The 19,833-nt window shown below is 36.7% G+C and overlaps 1 protein-coding gene across 29 annotated transcripts in view; it reads left to right on the forward strand.

Moving 5' to 3' along the window:
* Positions 1-19,833, forward strand: part of DLG2 (discs large MAGUK scaffold protein 2) — a 1,809,506-nt gene that overhangs the window by 1,336,425 nt on the left and 453,248 nt on the right. For all 29 annotated transcript variants that reach the window (XM_044753763.2, XM_070490530.1, XM_070490528.1 and 26 more), the window contains one exon: positions 11,803-11,939. In XM_044753763.2, coding sequence (XP_044609698.1) covers positions 11,803-11,939 — 137 coding nt within the window. The remainder of the gene's footprint in view (positions 1-11,802; positions 11,940-19,833) is intronic.

The following is a 19,833-nucleotide window of genomic DNA, read 5'->3' on the forward strand; positions in this document are numbered from 1 at the left end:
TGGTGAGGAAGATTAGCCCTGAGCTGACACTCATTGCCAATCTTCCTCCTTTTGCTTGAGGAAGATTGGCCCTGAGTTTACATCTGTGCCAATATTCCTCTATTTTGTATGTGGGGTGCTGCCACAGCATGGTTTGATGAGCAGTGTATAGGTCTACATCCAGGATATTAGCCTGTAAACCCTGGGCTGCCAAAGCAGAGTGTGTGAACTTAACCACTAAGCAACAAACTGGCCCCTATTTTTAATTTTTTGAGGATCTTCCATGTTATTTTTCGTAGTGGTTATACTAGTTTACAATTCCACCAACAGTACACAAGGGTTCCCTTTTCTCTACATCTTTGCCAACATTTGTTATTTCTTGTATTTTTGATAATAGCTGTTCTAAGAGGTGTGAGGTAATATCTCATTGTGGTTTGATTTACATTTCCCTAATGACTAGTGATGTTGAACATCTTTTCATCAACCTCTTGGCCATTTATGTATTTTCTTCAGAAAAATGTCTATTGAGGTCTTTTGCCCATTTTTAAATTGGATTTTTTTTTTTTTTGCTATTTAGTTGTATGAGTTTTTATATATTTTGAATATTAACCCCTTATCAGATATATGGTTTACAAATATTTTTTTCCCATTTCATAGGTTGTCTTTTCATTTTGTTGATTGTTTCTTTTCTTGTGCAGAAGCGTTTTGGTTTGATTTAGTCCCACTGTTTACTTTTATTTTGTTGCTTATGCTTTAGGTGTCATATCTTAAAAATCATTGCCAAGACCCATGTCAAGGAGCTTTATTCCTATGTTTTCTTCTAAGAGTTTCATGGTTTTAGATCTTACATTTAAGTCTTTAATCCATTTTGAGTTATTTTTTGAGTGGTGTAAGATCAGGGTCTAGTTTCATTCTTTTGCATGTGAATATCCAAGTTTCCCAGCACCATTGATTGAAGAGACTGTCTTTCCTCCATTGAGTATTCTTGGCCCCCTTGTCAGATATTAGTTGACTGTGTATGCTTGGGTTTATTTCTAGGCTCTCAATTCTGTTCCATTGATCTAATTTGTCTGTTTTTATGCCAGTACCATGCTGTTTTGATTACCATAGATTTATAATATATCTTGCAATCAGGAAGTGTGATACCTCCTGCTTTGTTCTTCTTTATCATGATTGTTAAGCAATTCTTAAAGAGATTCCAATATATAGGATTTCTTTGTGAAAATTGAACCTACTTGGATGAAAGTATAAGATTAAAGCCAAAGCCACATGCTTCATGCTTTGTGCAACTGGATATGCAACATAGAATAGATTGTTGTAAAGATTAAAAGACCTAATATAAAAGATCTTTAATCTCAAGGAAACAGATTTTATGGCAAAGCAAATGTACCTTAGTTCAACTGTTGTATAATTGAAGAGATTAGCACTTGTCATACATAATGTAATAAAGGAGCCTCTGTTGCTAAATCATTTCAAACATCTTCTGTGGCATGTCTGAAATCATACAATAAATACTAGAAATATTGGTTAGCCACTTCATAAATCTGAGCCATAGTGAGTAAATCCTTCATTATTTCATAGTGAACAAAATGTCCTTGTAAAAAGTGGTACTTGGGTAGTTATTTCAATTGCATAACTCTCACTTTTTCCTGGGACTCAAGATAAATCCACATTTTCCAATTATCTCTTTTACAAAGAGTCCCATAAGGATGATCAAGCGAAGTAGTGAAGCTAGACATCTGCTGAAAATGACCAGCTGAAATCTTTGGTGAATTACTATGCATATAAATGAATTTATGAATTTAGAGTTAGCTCTTTAGATGTTTGGCAGATGATAGATGTCTGTTGATATTATGTTTTATATTTCAAAATTTGGTTTTATGAATAGGCTGTGACAAATGGAATGGGGGAGGGGAGGAAACTAGGAAAAGCTAATATTTCAAACTAAATCATGAATACAAGATTGAGAAAAAAAAGTTTCCCCGAAGTGAGTTTTAAGTGAGTGATAAGTGAATATAGTGAATAAGAAAGGCAAAAAAGTGGGAAGGAAAAAAAAAATTATGCTTTATCATAAAAAAAGCTGAATATCTTCCCAACCACACAGAAAATAATTTAATGTATTTTTTAAACAACAGCAAACACCAACGAGGAATATTGGGAGAGACCAAATCTGATCATCATTCCTCTTCTTAGAACTCTTCAAAGGCTTTCAATTGCCGCTAATATAAGGGCCAAACTCCTTAACACAGCACCGCTAGCCCTTCACAAGCCTCTATTTCTCCAGTTCCAGTTCTCAATATCCCTCCTAACTCCGTTTGCTTCTCTGACCCCAGTGACCAAGGCTGTGTGTACCTTTCTATAAGCTACTCTCCCCCTCTGTATAGAATTCCTCACTCTCTCTCTTCTTTTAGCCATTCAACAGGGCTCAGTTCAGCTGTCACAGTCTCCAAGAAGGCTTCACTGATGCTACTGCCTTTCTCCCTAACACTGGCTTATGCTTTGTTTACTTGTCATTCCTTACACCCTGGTCTATGTACTCCTTGAGGACAGGAACTGTGTCTCATTCATATTTATCTTACCCACTGCCAGTGTCATGAGTTGAATCGTGTCCCCCAAAAAGGTTTTGAAGTCTTAACTTCCAGTTCCTATGAATGTGACCTTATTTGGAAATAGATTTTTGCTGATCATCAAGTTAAGATAAGGTCATTATGATAGGCCCTAATCCAATATGACTAGTATCCTTATAGAAAGAGGAAAGTTGGACCCAGAGACAGACACATACACAAGGAGAATGTCTTGTGAAGATGAAGGCAGAGACTGGAGTGATGCTTCTACAAGCCGAAGAATGCCAAAGATCACCAGCAAAATACCAGAAGCTAGAAGAGAGGCATGGAACAGATTCTCTTTCACAGCCCTCAGAAGGAACCAACCCTGCTGATGCCTTGATCTTGGACTTCTAGCCTCCAGAACTATCAGACAATAAATTTCTGTTGTTTAAATCACCCAGTTTGGGGCACTTTGTTGCGGCAGCCCTAGAAAACTAATATAGCCTGGAACTGAATGTTTTTTAGTGAATGAATGAAGTAACTCACCACATTATTTTACCAGCCTGAACCCTCTTGTGCGCAATTCGGTAAAGTGTGCCCATGGAAAAAGAACCCAGTGATCTTTATTTAATTCATTAATTCATTTTAAAAATTAGTTTTGGAGTATTTACTTTGTTCATAACACTCCTGGGGAACATAAATAAAAGCATTATTACTCCCTCTTCCTTCAAAATGCTAACCATGCAACATGGGGGGATGAGATAGCCCTACAGCAGAGCTGACAGGTGGTGCGACCCTCAGCCGTTGTTTAAGGCAGATACCTGTTCTGATTGGTTGCTGTTCATGCTATACCAATTATTAAATGTTCTAAATATCAACTCTTCCTATAAGTAACTATATCCTTACTCAGTGTAGTAAATGACCTGTTAATGTAGTAAATGATGTGTCATTAAAGGTGAAGGAGAGACCCGGCATTATATGTGGCCAGTGGAGAGGGATGGTTTTTGATTTAAAGGAGTGGGGATTAGGAAGGACTTTGCAAAGGAGGTCATACTGGATAAGGGCCTTTGTGGATGGAAATTTATCAAGATGTACCCAGTTACCCTTTAGGTTTTCCTGCCTGCTTTCCCCAGCAACAACCCTGCCAGCTGGGACATTACCAGAAAACTTCAACATGTGAGATGATATTTACATCTCTTAAATAATCTGTTATTTTGATGACTTTGTGTGCTGGGGTCTATCTGTGTGCCTCCAAGCAGCCTGGATGGTATTCAGAGGTCAATGTTAATGACCTTGGTTTGCACTGGCAACTAGAATTAAGCTAGAAAAACCACACAGACAGACATGGTTGATAGGTAGAGGCAGTGCCTATCACTTAGGTCATATTTTACTGCTGGAAGCTTGGAGGATATTCTGTTTAAAATACAATAAAATAGAATGTAAACCAGGAATAGAGCATCTAATCACTCTGTCATAGTGTCCCATGACCAGTCAACTGTCATCAGAGCAGGTTATTTCATTTGTCTGTAAGGATGAAAGCAGGTTGATCATTCTTGGAGTTAATAAAGAATAAACATGTCTCTCATTGGTCATTTCTATTGTTCCTTTAGGAAAGACACTGATGTATTCTTTATTAATTCTCCAGCACACAGCGTAGTAGTTGACACATTAAAAATGCTCAATATGAATTATTTTGGTTCCTCTTTTTTTCTTGAGCTAAAGCAGTCAGCTAACGTATATACATCTTTGTTAATGTGGGATGTTTTGACATTTAAAAATATACCTATGCCATGTGATTGAACAATCCAATCATTAATTCATTCTGCAAATATTTATTGAACAATTACTACATGCCAGCACTGTGCTCAACATGGTCTGTTTTATGCAACTCCTAGTCTCTAGGATTATATAATTTAGTTGAAGAGGGGAGATCTATGCACATAAAAGATTAATTGGTGAAGTGATTCAGTCTAACTGCTTACGCTTTCTGTGCTTATGCCCAGACAGCTGAGAATTGCTGGAAGAAAAACAAAATTACTAGAATAGTGCTATTATTAAGTCATAGTCACTAAACCGTAACTAGATAACCAACAGTTTCCTGCAATTTTTCTCAATTTCTCTAATGTGTTCTCTCTTCCATTTTCCCTAATAGACGTTTCAAAATTTCTGTACTTTCTTCCAATCTCTGACCTGACTGCTTCTCACATTCTTGGCCAATGACCACACTTTCTTGTCAAAGTAAATTGAAGATGAGAACTTTAATATCCTGCCATTAAATATATAATCTTAACCTTTATCTACACCATCATTTTCTCCTTCCTTCCTAATTCAGTGGGAGAAAGTGCCCTCCTGTCTCCGTTCTTTCATTTATCCCAAACTATTTGTTAAGCACAGTATCAGGAGCTAAGTGTACATTGGTGAGTGCAACAGATATGTGTGGTCCTCTCTTCCTGGAGCCTCCACTCTGCCTAAAATGACTTAGTGCTTTCACCTGAACTCTTTTCACTTTCCCAAATAAGCCATGTTCCTATCTCTCAGCTCTGGGTCTTTGAATGTATGTTTCCCTCTGCTGGGATGTCCTCTCTCCATTCCCTTCTTTTTCCTGGCTCACTTTCAGGTTTCAGATCAGGTATTAGGACCTACAGTTAGTCTTCTCTGACACCCCTCCCCAAACCAAGATAGGCGGTCCACCTATGTGCTCCTATAGCCCCTGTTCCTCTCCCATCAACCCTTACCACACCGAGTTTTCGTTCCTCTACTTGTCCTACAGCTGCATGAGGACAAGAACCATAGATCTCTAATTCACTGATGGAACCACAATGTTTACGCCAGTATTTAAGACACGAGTAGTCATCAATAAGTGTTTGTTGAATGAGTTAGCTCGTTCTATTTAAATAGAAGTGAAAAAGCTGATACAGATAATTGGTTCTACTGGAGTTCAACTGAGAAATGAACTACCATAGTAGGTTTGAGTTGGCAAAGACTTGAGTGGTCTTGAAAATTAAAGTGGTGAAGGCATTTCTGGTATGGGGAACAGGCGTAACAGTATAAAAACACCACAGCAAGATCAGCTTGCCTGGGGGAAGCTTAATAGCAGAGAAGTAAGGAATAGTAAGGGGATATGTAGAATTCCTGTAGAAAAGGAACAGTGATCGGCAATTTCAAGTAGCAGAGCAACATAATGAATGTACAATTTTAGGGAAAAAAATAACCTGGAAAGTATTTGCAGAATGGATTGGAGAATCAGGCAGGGAAAGATTAGAATAAGGGAAACATTGGAATCAGGTCATGAGCCCTTACAATAAACCAGGCGTGACTTGATAAGCACTTGATTTAGTGAAGCAGTAGTGGAGAAGAGTCATGTATTTATATTTATATATGTTGTATTTATATATATATATATATATATATATGCTGAGGCTTCTGATAAAACATAATAACAACTACTATATTATACTCTATTACAATAAATATTGTCTAGCAACTTTCTGCCAGGTATCTTAATAGGGCCTAGGATCCAGTGATGAATAAGCATGATGTCAAACGTCGAAGAGCTTCCAGTTTAATCTGAGATATTAATCTAATTGGAAATGCAGAAGACACGAAAGCAAGCCAGTTTTGAAGGGAGGTCATGAGTGCATTCTTTCAAGCTTGTGAGTTTAAGGTGACAAATCAAGCCCAAGACAGTGTTGGAGGTACAAGAAGTTTGGGCACTTATCAACATAGCAGTGGTGATTGAAACTATGGAGATGGATTCTCCACAAGAAAGAGATTACAGGGAGAATAGGATTCTGTGGAGTGCGCCTTGGGGGATAGGTGTTATTTTAGAGAAATGATTGTCAAATTTAGCATGCATCCCCAAAGTTTCTGATTCTGTATATCTGGCATAGGCCCCCAAATTTGCACTTCTAACAAGCTCCCATGTGATGCTAATGCTACTGGTGTGAGGACCACATTGGGAGAACCACTGTTTTAGAGCAATAAAATGAAGATAAATAAAATGAAGAGACTTAGAAGAGAAACAAGACAAGAAACAGGGTGGTATAATGTATGAGGCTGGGAACATAAAAGTAATCAGTAGCATTCCATGTGATGCAGACAGAGCAAAGGCCCATCAGAAATTTTCAGGACTTTTGGAGGAAAATTGTAGATAAGTGGCTGGGCTTCTTGCCTGGTGGAACCAGTATGTACTTAACCTTGCTCAGCCCCGTTATAAAAAAAGTATGATCAATCAATTTATCAATATGATTTCATTAGAAAGAAAAAAAGAGGTAGATACATATGTACCACCACTCAGACCGTAAGGATTAGATGCTGTGTTAGCTCCCTGCGGCTGCTGTAACAAACGCCCACAAACTCGGTGGCTTAAAGCAACAGAAATTTATTCTCTCAGAGGTCTGAAGCCTGGAAGTCTGAGATCAAGCTGTTAGCAAGACTGATTCCTTCTGGAGAGCTCTGAGGGAGACTTTGTTCCATGTCTCTCTGTCCTAGTTTTTGGCAGTTGCTAGTAATCCTTGGTTTGTAGATGCATCATTCTAATCTCTGCCTCTGTGGTCACATGCCTTCTACCCTGTGTGTCTCTGTGTTTCTGGGTCCAAATTTCCTCTTCTTACAAGGACACCAATTATTGGATTAGGCCCCACCCTAAACGAGTATAACCTCATCTTAAATTGGTCACATCTGCAAAGACCCTGCCTCCTAATAAAATGACATTCATGGGTTTCAGGGCTTAGGACTTCAGCATATCTTTTGAGGAGACATACAATGTCTCCTATAATGTGAGTAGATTGTGGCATATGGAGCCAGATGGATGAGAGGGAGGAGAGCGTATATGTTAAGGAAATATACTTAATGGCTATAGATCACTGTTTAAAAACTTCAGCTCTTACAGTGAGGAGGTTGTGTCAAGTTTAAGAGAAGATCTTTTCAGGATAGGACAGAGACGTGGTCAAAGCTAGAAGGGAATAAAAGCATTCATGCTGAGTCTGAATATTGTAGAGGGGGAAAAAAGGAAAAATGAGTAACGTTCTAGAGTGGAAGGGGAGATTTAGAAAAGAGAAAGAATGCTTATTCCTTTGAGCAAAAGGAAAGCAGAAAGGTTAGGTGTAGACACAGGGACTTTTTACACTAAAGTAGGCATTAAAGTGATGTGCTGAAAGTATGAGTGGGTATTATGAGACGTGTAGTCCGAGAGAAAGCTTGCAACATTGACTGTGGTAAATTAATTGGGTGACCTGTGAAAGATTCCTCAAGCAGGATTGAGCATACTTAGCCAGTGTCTTAGGAATTTTAAACAGAAACACTTCTTTCAACTCCAGACTTGGTCTTTTGAAGCCAGGGAGAATCCAGAGAATAAGAAAATAAAGCTTTGGCTTTTAATTAATCATATCTACAGTGCCCAGTGTGAATGATTAGTCTCTCAAATTAAAATAAAAGGTGCATTTTTGGTATTTTTTTAAAGTAATTTTTTTTTCCAAAGGAGAGGAGATGTCAAATAGTCTGTTATCTATGTAGACCAGACAAATAGGTAAATTTTTTGTTTTTCAACTGAAATGCATGCACATTCAGTAGCTAAGTTGCCTGCATGGGTGAGTGTTTTCCAAGACAGGGTCAGCCAAGGTTCAGGATGGACTTGATGTTTCCTTTAATAAAAACATGCATTCAGAATGTACAGAATACCACCAGTGTTTTTTGGAAGGCAGTAAACACCTTGTTTAGTAGATTCTAGATGAACTCTTACATAAAGAGTCTGCTTAATAATGTTAAATTGTTGGAGAAACCCCAGAATGCTCTCCTAGTAAAGTCACATAAAATAAGTTGAACCAAGTTATTGAATGGTTATAAGACATCATGGGGTTTAATTATTTATACCCACAAAGACCATATGGGTACACTGTAATCATATGACTTGTTTTTATTCTGAGCTTCTCAAGAACAGTATCAATTTATGCTGCCAAGACTTCTGCTTTCAGGCACCCCTCCTCTCATTGACACCTGCTCCTCAGCATAGGCAGGCAAAAGGGAAAAGGGTGAACTGTGATCTGTTCCTAGTGTTGTTTTTCCATGGAATAAGGAAAAGATTTTTTATGGAAAAAGGTTAAATTAAAGGCTTTAACAAGGTTCAGACATTCCTTTCCCCATGCCTACATCTCCTATGTTAACATGAAGAATTACAGTTTGGGGGTATGCAAGAAATATGGAAAGAGGAATCCACCTTTATGCCGTAGATGCATCCTGAAATTCTGTTTGAACATCACATGTTTGTCAAACAGATCAGTTTTTAATTTCTTAGGGAATTAAGTGTTTAAATTTCAAATGCTTTTTTCCTTTGCTAGAGTACTGAATAACCGCTGATTTATTTCTTTTTGTGATATTTTTCTGTCTCAGCTTTGTTTACTGCTGGCAGATGCATAGGCATGTTGGGTATTATTCTTAATTGCCAAACATCCCAAAGTAGATAATGTTGGAGTCAGTTTCTTCTGATGAGACCTATCAACTTTTTTCACCGAGCAGGAACAGCTAAGAAAAGGCCCTAAGGTAGCAATGTATTGGGCACGTTCTAGAAATATCAAGGCTGTAAGTGTGTCTAGAGTTGAATGAAGGAGGAGAATATTAGCTAATGAGACAATAGTCCTGTCATGTAGACAGCCTGCCCCTACTTTAATAGAATGTACGCAAGACACACCCAGTGCTTCCAAACTGATCGTTTGGATTTGGCCTTATTGCTCAATGGTCCGCGTTGTCTTCACAGAGTCGTCCTCCAAAAATCACTGGCATCGTCTGAGTTTAGAACACTCAGCCAAGTTCAACTATGCTCACTCATATTAACTCATTCATAGATCATTATTTCAATACTGTTTCTGGTCAACCCATTCTTTTACATTCCATTTATGTTGGCCACAATCAATAGCAGATGGTTGTATACTGCATAGTATCTATTCAGGAGACGCGTGTTCAATGAATGGATATATGAATGAGTTACTGAATGAATGAATAAATGAATGGATGGATAGGGACAGATTAAATTTTATAACACAGATAAATACTCTCACCTGTAAATAAACTTGCATTCTGCATGTAGACCTATAAGGTACACATTTACTTATCATATTGAATTAAATATCCAGGATATGGTTGAGTGTTGATTACATGTTGATTGTTTTTAAACATGTCCATGTTCCATCAAAGTAAGAGAAATAAGAGACAATTTTTAGTTCTTTACCATCAGAGACATTTTCTGACTCTTATAAATACACCTGGCTTCTCCTTGAAGAGAGTCACCAGTTAAAAAGAAGTACTTAAACCTAATCTCAGAAAAGAAGTTATTTCCTTTTTAGCTGCTGTATTTATGTCTACAGTATCCATAGTGATTTCATTGTCTTGGTACAGTCTTAAACTTCAAATGTCAACTACATAGTTATTCTCTTTGTTGGACTTAAGCTTGTTTACAGGGGTAATTTGTTTCCTTAGCTCTTCTGTAACTCAGACCATCTGTGGCATTTACTGTTGGCATAGTGAGTGTAAGTCAGTCCTCGGATTTATTTTAACCTTTTCTTTCCACAGTTTGGAATGACTTCTGTACTATTACAAATGCAATGGATTGATCCTAGCATGTACTATGAAAGTTTTGCAAATATATTTTTTATACTCCTCTATAATTGTATAGAAATATGAAGTAAAGTTTTGGAAAACATGAGCTGATGTATATTTTAAATTTCACAGGAGAAGCCAATTGGGGACATTTTATTTACTCTTGTTCATCTTTTGCTTGATAAAAAAATTCTTTAAATCTGAGACAAACAAATACATTTGTAGATCTATGGGATGTCAAAGCATCAATAAAGAATAGTTATCCACATTAGTAGGCAATTAGATAACAATTATTTTAATTGCCCTATCGATTTAAATCCATTTGCCATTTACTTTAACAACTATTATAGTTGATTTAACAAAAAGATCACTTTATTTCAAATATAGTTCCAGAGGTGTTACTTTATAATTTACTATGCCATTATTTTTCCATTAACTAATCATTTATGCCATCTTAAGAGCACATAGCCCTACTCAATATTTATTCAATAAAAGCAGAGTGAAATGAATATTTTTTAGTGTTTTTCATTGCTGCTAAAGTGCCCAAAATTTTTATGATTGTTTTATATGAAACAGATGTATGTAAACTAGGTGACTAGGTTTGTGATTTTTTTAAAAATTTCTTAAGCCAAGCAAGTTACAGAAATTCTCTACGTCTTTAGTAACAAAAGCTTTTGATTTATATCTATCTTTCTGAGTAATTTGCATGTTAATTATTATTGTAATTTTAAAACAGTGAAAATATATAAGTATTATATTTAACGTGTGTTCAATCATATTTCTGAAAGGATCTTTTTAATTCTTATACCTTTAAAGAGTCTATCAGTCATTCTTTTAAAAATGGCCGTATAATGATTTTTTTAATAACTCTATTCTTGTTATCATTCCATAGTTTAATGTAAGTGATAGTTGTGTAAACCATAGTATAGTAAAATTCATCTCTCAAAATAGAAAATTGCCGTGTTTAAAATGATTTGATATTCTGTGGTTTACTAGAAAATAATAAAGTCAAAGTATGTAGTCTATTTCTTTAGTCTTTAGACTGTCTACAGGGGTGATTCATTGTGTGTGTGTCACTAACCTCATTATCAGTTCATAACGGGAAATGTGAAAATATGACAAGGTACCCAGAGAAGAAAACACAAAGGGCAAATATCTAGCTTATTTTTCATATCTTCTTTATGAAAGTGTTAGTTGTAATTTCATCCTGAAATGTCAAGAGTATATAGGCCTCTACCCAAATGTTTGGCAATACCTCTCTTCTCTATGCTTGAGTAACGACAACAATGAAGATAAGCCCATAAACTCAACATGAGCAGGACTGAACTTGTGTTGTGCCTGACTCACCTAGAATCCTTCCACACCCTTTTTGCTGTTCTCTCTTCTGGCCAGTCACCCATTATGAGCTGATTACCTAGGGAACAACAGTTAGGTGTACATTCTTGAAATAGAACAAAACTAATAGCCATATGGGATTGACTTCGAGAACTGTGCCTCATTAGCATTAATCAACAACCTTTCAAGTATTTGGGGAAGAACAAAATCAATTGAAGTAAAATCCTTACTGTTATTTATTACTGTTATAATAAACTGAGAGTTAATTTTTTTCAGACTTTTGAAATGTGGCTAATTGCATTTTCTTTAAAAAAAAAACCGTGTCTTTTCTTTTCCTGTGCCTTTCCCATAGGTTTAGGCTTCAGTATTGCAGGAGGTGTGGGGAACCAGCACATTCCTGGAGACAACAGCATTTATGTAACTAAAATTATAGATGGAGGAGCTGCACAGAAAGATGGAAGGTTGCAAGTAGGAGACAGACTACTAATGGTGAGTGTGACTCAAGCAAAACTATGTGTATATTTATAAAGCTCTTTTTTCCCAGTGTATGATTCTCTTAGGCGGTTCAAGCTGCCATAACAAAATACCATAGACTAGGTGGCTTAAACAACAGATTATTTTCTCACAGTTCTGGAAGCTGGGAAATTCAAGATCGAGGTTCCGGCCCGTTTAGTTTCTGGTGCGGTCTCTCTTCCTGGCTTGCAGACAACTGTCTTCTTGCTGCATCCTCATGGCTTTTCCTCTGTGCTTGTACTGAGTGACAGAGAGATCTTTCTCTTCTTATAAGGCCACCAATCCTACCAGATTAGGGGTCCACCCTTAACTCATTGAATTAATAACCATAATTACCTCCTAAATACCCTATCTCCAAATACAGTCATATTGCGGGATAGAACTTCAACACGTGAATTTGGGAGAAGAGGGTACAATTCAATTCATAGCAGTGACCATGGGCAGAAATAAAAAAGAAAGGAGAGTGGGGCCAGTCTGGTGGCCCAGCAGTTAAGTACGCATGTTCCGCTTCAGCGACCCGGGGTTCATTGGTTCGGATCCTGGGTGCCGAGATGGCACCGCTTGGCAAAGCCATGCTGAGGTAGGAGTCCCACATATAACGTAGAGGAGGATGAGCATGAATGTTAGCTGAGGGCCAGTTTTCCTCAGCAAAAAGAGGAGGATTGGCAGCAGTTAGCTCAGGGCTAATCTTCCTCAAAAAAACAAAAAAAAGAAAGAAAGGAGAGCAGATTTTGTGGTAAGAGATCTCAAAAGCGGGTTTAAAAACGGAAATCTAAATTTTCACCAGTTTTTATAGATACACAGGCACTGAGATTATATGTTGTTCTACCAGTGTAATCCATCTCCTATTAGCCAGAGAGACTGCTAACTCCAGACTGCTAGACAGGTGGGCTTTGCATAACAAAGGGAACAGCACTATCTGGTTTGATATCTACATTTCTGTGTCTCTCTGTGTTCCTTTGTTTAATCAGTGTAGACACAGTCCTTGACTTCCAAGAATTCATAATCCAAGTTCTATCACATGTGTAAATGAATCCCTTCCTCCTCTCCCATCTGACAGGATTACAGCTATTTTATGTGCCAGCTGCCCACACGCTTCTGGAGCCCTGGTCAATGATTGACACCAACACATGGCCACCTTTTCTGAGCCATGGAGTTATATGATAAACTAAAGAAAAATTAATGCCATTATAAGCAGTAAAACATTTGGGATTGCACTTAATAAAACTGCTTCATCTCCATGTACTGTTTCCTACCAAATCTATAGGATAATAATCAAATATTGAAAAATAATAAAAGATAGCTCTCAAGTCAGTAAGTGTATCTAGTCCTATCTGGTCATATATCTGCCCTTGGATGACAGGGCCTCTAATTTACGTCTGCAAGGAGCCATTTTCTCCAACACTTTCCTGAGAAGTGTTTGGGAAGGTTTAACCTATAAATTTCAACAGAATAGCAATTTCTAGGACATGTACAAGTTTTAGATGTTAAACCTCAAAGTTCATTGTACTCACTTCCCTGGACTCTAGACAGCTCGTCTTTAATCACACCGGTCTAATTTCGTAGTTGTCAATGAGCTTTGTATTGAATTATCTGGATAAGATCTTTATAACAGTCTTGATAACTAACATTTATGTGGCATTTACCATGCTCCATGTACTTTTAAAAGTGCTCTTCTGTTATGTAACATATATTTCTCTCAACAGCCTGTTTAATGTAAACAAAAGGAAGCTGAGGTAGAGAGAAGTTTACTAACTTGGCCATGGTCATGTAGTTAACAATGGACAGAACTGGATTTCAAATCCAGGCAGTCTGGCTTGCATCCATGCTTATAACCACCAAACATGGTCTTTGCATTTGTTTCCTGGAATTTGTCAGTCAATTCTTTCCTTTCTTTCTTTGGTTGTCATTCAGTCATTCATTAATTCCTTTAATTTAACAAGTAATATGTTGAGCACCTGCCACGTCCCAGGCAATAGCCACTACTCAGGAGGGAACTCTTTAGGAGAAAACATGTGTTCAAACTGGATGGGCAAAAAATATGACATTAAAGACCTTAGTCAAAATTGCCACTAAGAGTTTTTGGCCTCTTTACTCCCTGAAGTCACTACCATTTTTTTAAAACACTGTATTGAAGTATGGTTGATGTATAAAAAGCTGTACCTGTTTAATGTATACAACTCCATGAGTTTGAGGATAAGTATACACCCATGAAACCATCAAAGCCATAAATATATCCATCACTTCCTAAAGTTTCCTTCCACCCACATCATCATCATTATCATCATCATCATAATCATTATTTTTATTATTTTTTGTGTGTGTGTGTGGTGAGAATGCTAAACATGAGGTCTACCCTTTTAGCTAATTTTAGATATATACTACAGCATTGTTAGCTATAAGCACTATGCTATATAGAGGAACTATTATTTTCGTTCTTGAGAAATTCTGAATTCTTTTTGTTTACTTGTTTTTTTTTTCTTTGATGTAAACGCTGGTTCTTATGATGCTGTGTGTTCTGAACCAGAAAAGTGTTATCGGAGTATAAAACCTAACAACTCTCAAGAATATAAACTTTATTGTTTGTTGACTTAGGAATAAAATAAACGGTGACATCCATCTTCTACATAGTGCTAAATTGAAAAATGAAGAGGAAAGTTTCCTGCTAAAGTAATGGTTATCATAGATAGTGACTGATTTCACCTTTGATTAATTATTCTATAAGAGTTTGGTTGTAAGACAACAACTCTTCTGGTATTTCTCCAACTATTGTAATATTGTGCTATTGTAATATTGTGCTAAGTGTTGTGTGCTGATTTCTTGAAGTTCTTTCTAGCTTCATTTTCAAATGCTTAAAAAAGAAACCCAAAAACTCAAAGTCCAAATAATTCTGTCAAAGGATTTTCTAAGCACCATGCTATTTTTCCATTACCATTTTCTTGATATTCGTTGTAGATGTAATGATTTTAAAAATAGCTGTGACATAATCCTTAACTGTTTTGAGTTTTAAAGTATAGCTTAAAAAAAAATGAACCTTCAACAATAATAGGTCTCTCTTCTCTTATGTAAGGAAAGCATAATTAGTACTTCCGAGACAACTGCCAAGCTGAATCTTGAAATAAAAGAAAATGATTCATTTTATAATATTCTGAAAGAAAAATGATCCTGAAGGAGAGAATAAAGAAAAAAAATCACAGTAGCCACCCCGAAAGACCATTATCTTGCTTCAACCCTAAAATATTTATTAATGCTCTCCTTATGTCATTTCTTTTCACCTCCTCTTCCGTTTACTACCCTCCATTCATATCTTCTTTATCTGCCTGCTCTTCTACTCTCCTCCCCCAAAGGAAGTACGAATAATTTAGATTGTGTGATTTACCAGCTGGACCACACTCTATATTTTCTCTAAATAGCTATTCTTCTTTCTGAAGCAATTTGCACCACTCTGTACTCTCACTTCTTAGGAAAAATTCCCCCATATATTATTCATCCATGGTTCTGTAAGTAAACAGGTCTAAAATCAAACTCCATTAATTTCTTTAGACTTTTGTGGCTGGATCATCACAATTCAGGAAGGCTTCCAGCATCTGCCCTACAGTAAGAGCATAGTCCTTTTTGTTTTCCGGAATCTTAGTAATAACCCTCACAGTCTCTCAACTTAAATAGCTATAATGTTGGACACCATCTTAACCATACCACATATATTGGGTACTTTTTCCCCCTAAGTACTTCTTATATCTCAGAATTGAAAAGTATCTATCTTAGATGTGATCTTATTCCACCTTTCATTTGGTTCATTAGAATCCCACAGAAAGCAACCATGTGAAGTAGTCCTTTACCTCTGCTAGAAAACTCTAAGTATGGAGAACCTAATGCCTCCTCAAAGCTCTTCATTAGATACTAACTATTATTAGAAATTTTTTCCTTAAAATTATGTCAAAGTAGGGACTGGCCCAGTGGCACAATGATTAAGTTCATACGCTCTGCTTCGGTGGCCTGGGGTTTGCTGGTTTGGATCGTAGGCGCAGACCTATACACGGCTTGTCAAGCCATGCTGTGGCAGGCATCCCACATATAAAGTAGAGGAAGATGGACACAGATGTTAGCTCAGGGCCAGTCTTCCTCAGTAAAGAGAGGAGGATTGGCAACGGATTTTAGCTCAGGGCCAATCTTCCTCAAAAAAAAAAAATTGTATCAAAATACATTTCCCTATACAAGCCTCTCTTTATTCATAGCTCTGTCCCTTGGAAACAGAAGGGTGAACACTAATCTGTCTTCCACATTTGTTTGAAAAGTCATGTCTTGCCACTTTTGTACTTCTCCGTTTTTTAAGGTGTTTCATACATTTTCCCTCACTCTTGCAGTAAATTTTACCACACATCTGTTTATCTTCTGTAAATAGATTACCCTTTAACAGAACTTCTTTTGATTGCTTAGAATGTTATGTCCCCACTTTAAAAAACCCAGGCGATGTTGTAGTATCTGACCTTTCCATTTATCCTACTATAAGGAAAAATTATCCTGCCCCGTCACCTTTGCAATAAGCCTCATAAGATGATTTTAATGTCAGACCTCTCTGATGTTTTATGGGTCACCCAGATGCGTGGTATATGTTCTCTTTGTCAAAATAATAATTTTTTAAATTTCCCCTGCTGCTTGACACTATTACCATTCTCTAGAATTGTTTTGTTTTTCATTTTGTCAAATGACAATGACATCTGATTTTTGCGGATTGTACCAGTAGCTTAGTGTTGGAGTCTTAGACTGAATAGATTACCTCTTGGCCTTGAACATTGTGGGACAGATGGTCAGAGGTTAACAGTTTGGGTAATTTTCAAATCCTTCCATATATTTTTACACATTGTTTTTTATTAAGCCCTACCTAGGTGATACATAGAGGCATATATCTTGCACAAATGTGATCTTCTTCATCTTTTTCTACACAAGACCGGAAACTTTGAACTACGGTCATCTGATTGTCTTTTCTACGGGGATAGTATGAACTGTTACTTCTCAAAGCCCCTTGTCACTCTGTGATTTAAAGTTTATAATCTTTCTCTTTTTTCCATAACCTTTGTTCAACATTTGAAGAAAAGAGTGTCAGTGAGAGAACTTTTACATCTTTTGCAGGGAGTAAGTCTGTATGTTTTCTTTCCTTAAAGGGAAGCAGTAGACAAGGGGAATGGCAGCAGAGACATTGAAGTGAAGTAGAAGGACAATGGACTCAGAGCTGGGATAACTGGATTCAAGTCCCAGGCAGCTAGCATTAACTGGACCTATTGGCCTTGGGCAAGTCATGTACATATTTGGTCTTCTGTTTCGGCCTCTGTATACTGTTATTCTTAATTTCCAGAAGAGAAAGTTGGAACTCATAGATGACAAAGGAATTTCCAATGCTAATATATTGTGAGATTAGATTCATACCTAGATATCAATGTCCCAAAGCCACATTCCTTTCAACAGTTTATTCAACCCCTCTGTTTTGCAATTCTGGTTACGTATTTGAATCCCATGGTAGGTTTTTCAATACTATGGATGCCCAGGCCTCAATCAACGCTGAACAATCAAATCAGAATCTCTGGAGTAAGAGCCATGCTTTGTTTTTTTATTTTTTTTCAAGTTTTCCAAGTGATTCTAATGTGCAGCCGGGTTGAGAACCGTAGTCCTTCTTTGACCTGATCACATCCTAGCCCGCTCTGTGGCCGCTCCACTGCCTCTCCTGAGGGTGACTTCCGTGGTAACGCTCGTTCTCTCAAGCTGATACAGCGTCACTTAGCAATTTCCAGCAATAGGCTGAAAGACATTTAGAAATAGTTCACCCTTCAAACTCTGTCTCCTGCAGTTAGAATACGTTCTGAAACACGAGAAAAAAAATCTCGATAATTATTTCTTGGCCTCCCTTCTAATTTCTCTCAAATGTATAAAATTGCAATGCAATACAATTGCAATGAAATATTTTATTTAAGGATTAAAATCTTTCATTATATTGTTTCTTATTTCTTTTGCTTATATTCTGTTTAATAACCCTGTTTATAGAACTTGCTCTATTGTTATCATATCTTGGTGCCAACGACAGAAGGGTGGTTTTAAAATTCTTTTAATAGCATGTTCCATCAGTGAAACATGAAAGATTGCCTCTAGTATATGTATATTTCTCTACTTTAAATTGCATACGTATATCACTATGCTAATTTATTATGCACATTTTAAAACACACAAAAAATAGAAATATGAAGATCAATGTGATAAATATTAATAGATGTTCAAATATTTCTTCCTATGCCCAGTGGATTGCCCTGGGGTTCATTTCATACTGTCCATTTTGGTGACCACTGCTACAGAGGAAGCTGGAATCAATCAAAACATAGTTACCACTTGCTCTCTCTGTATGGGATAAAAGGTTAAGAAATCCATCAATGATTAATGGAGGAGAAAGAAATTCACACTATTGGAGCTTTGACTGTGTCTCTTGTAAGCTGATCTGACCCTGTGCTCACATTCTATGCCAGCCTTTCATCCTTATATCCCATGCCTGACATGATAAAATGTGTGTTGTTGGTTGAATGACCTTCATTCCTTGTCCTTTTCTCTCTTACTCAACACAAATGTAAAATAGAAACTCAACAAGATTCCTCATTCTTCCTATAAAATAAAGAATTTTGATTATTTTCTTTGGTATGCCACATTGTTATTTTGTAACTTATTTAGCTTATTATTTCAACATTTATTAAGTGCCTACTATTTACATTGTATTACATGGGTGAATACAGAGATGAAAAACTGCCTGCAGGAGTAAGTGTTGTAGAAGGTAGGGGGGTGATCATTTTCACAGACAAAGCCCTGATCAGGAAGAAACTATTTCCAGCAGTAGGATCTGCAAAGCGCTATGTCTGATTATGATATTTGATTACAATTTGTATACTGCTTTATATTATACACTGTATTTTCAGGTTCATGGTATCATTCGTTTCTTGTAAACATAAGTAATCAACAAATAAATTATTATCCCCATTTTACATGTAAGAAAATTAATACTCAGTAAATATGTTAATAGACCCAAATTTGTGAAACCAGGAGTTGAAACCAGATCTGATTCTACTTTCAAAATTACTCTCATTGTACCAAATTCCCTTCATTTCTAGAAACACCTAGGTTTAACATACGGCTATAAATTTCTAATAAATTTAAGTCAATTCACTGGGCTTGAGAAATCAGCTTCCTTCTTTCCCATTCCAACTTTCCATCACTCATGAGATCTTGCTATATGTGTCTCATAATGAAGCCACTGCACTCAGTTTTGGTCTTCCTTTCTTTTAGTCTATGTGCTGCCAGAGTGAGCACATGTTCTTCCTTATTTAACGTTTTTGTTCTTGTTCATTTAAAAAATAGAGTCAGTTGGGTTCTAACCATAACTAATGCATGCTTATTGCGGAAAAGGTGAAAAATAAGAAAATATTTATTATCCAAGGAGAACCATTATTAACATTTCCTATTTATTCATAGTTATTATTTTTAAAATAAATCTTATTGTGATTTCAATGTTCTGAAGAGATTTTAGTGTTTGGTTTATGCATTTTGATTTTCATATCAGTGACATTATTGCATCAGACTGGTCCCCTTTTTAATTTATCTTACAATCTAGTGATCAAAGACTTTGTCGCCTTTTCAAAAAGCTAACTTTGGAGTTTGTGATTTTTTTTTTTACAGTGTTTCTAGAGTCTCCCATTTCCTTGCATGATGTCTTAGGTAACTTTTATGTCCCTGATCACCTCCCAGTTTGTCCCCCCACATTGGTATTCCTGAATGAACGTAGAACAATCAGTATCTCGCCATCTGCACATTGCCCATTCCTCCTTATTACCGCCCTCTT

The sequence above is a fragment of the Equus asinus genome, chromosome 20 (assembly GCF_041296235.1).
Source record: "Equus asinus isolate D_3611 breed Donkey chromosome 20, EquAss-T2T_v2, whole genome shotgun sequence".
NCBI lineage: Eukaryota > Metazoa > Chordata > Mammalia > Perissodactyla > Equidae > Equus > Equus asinus.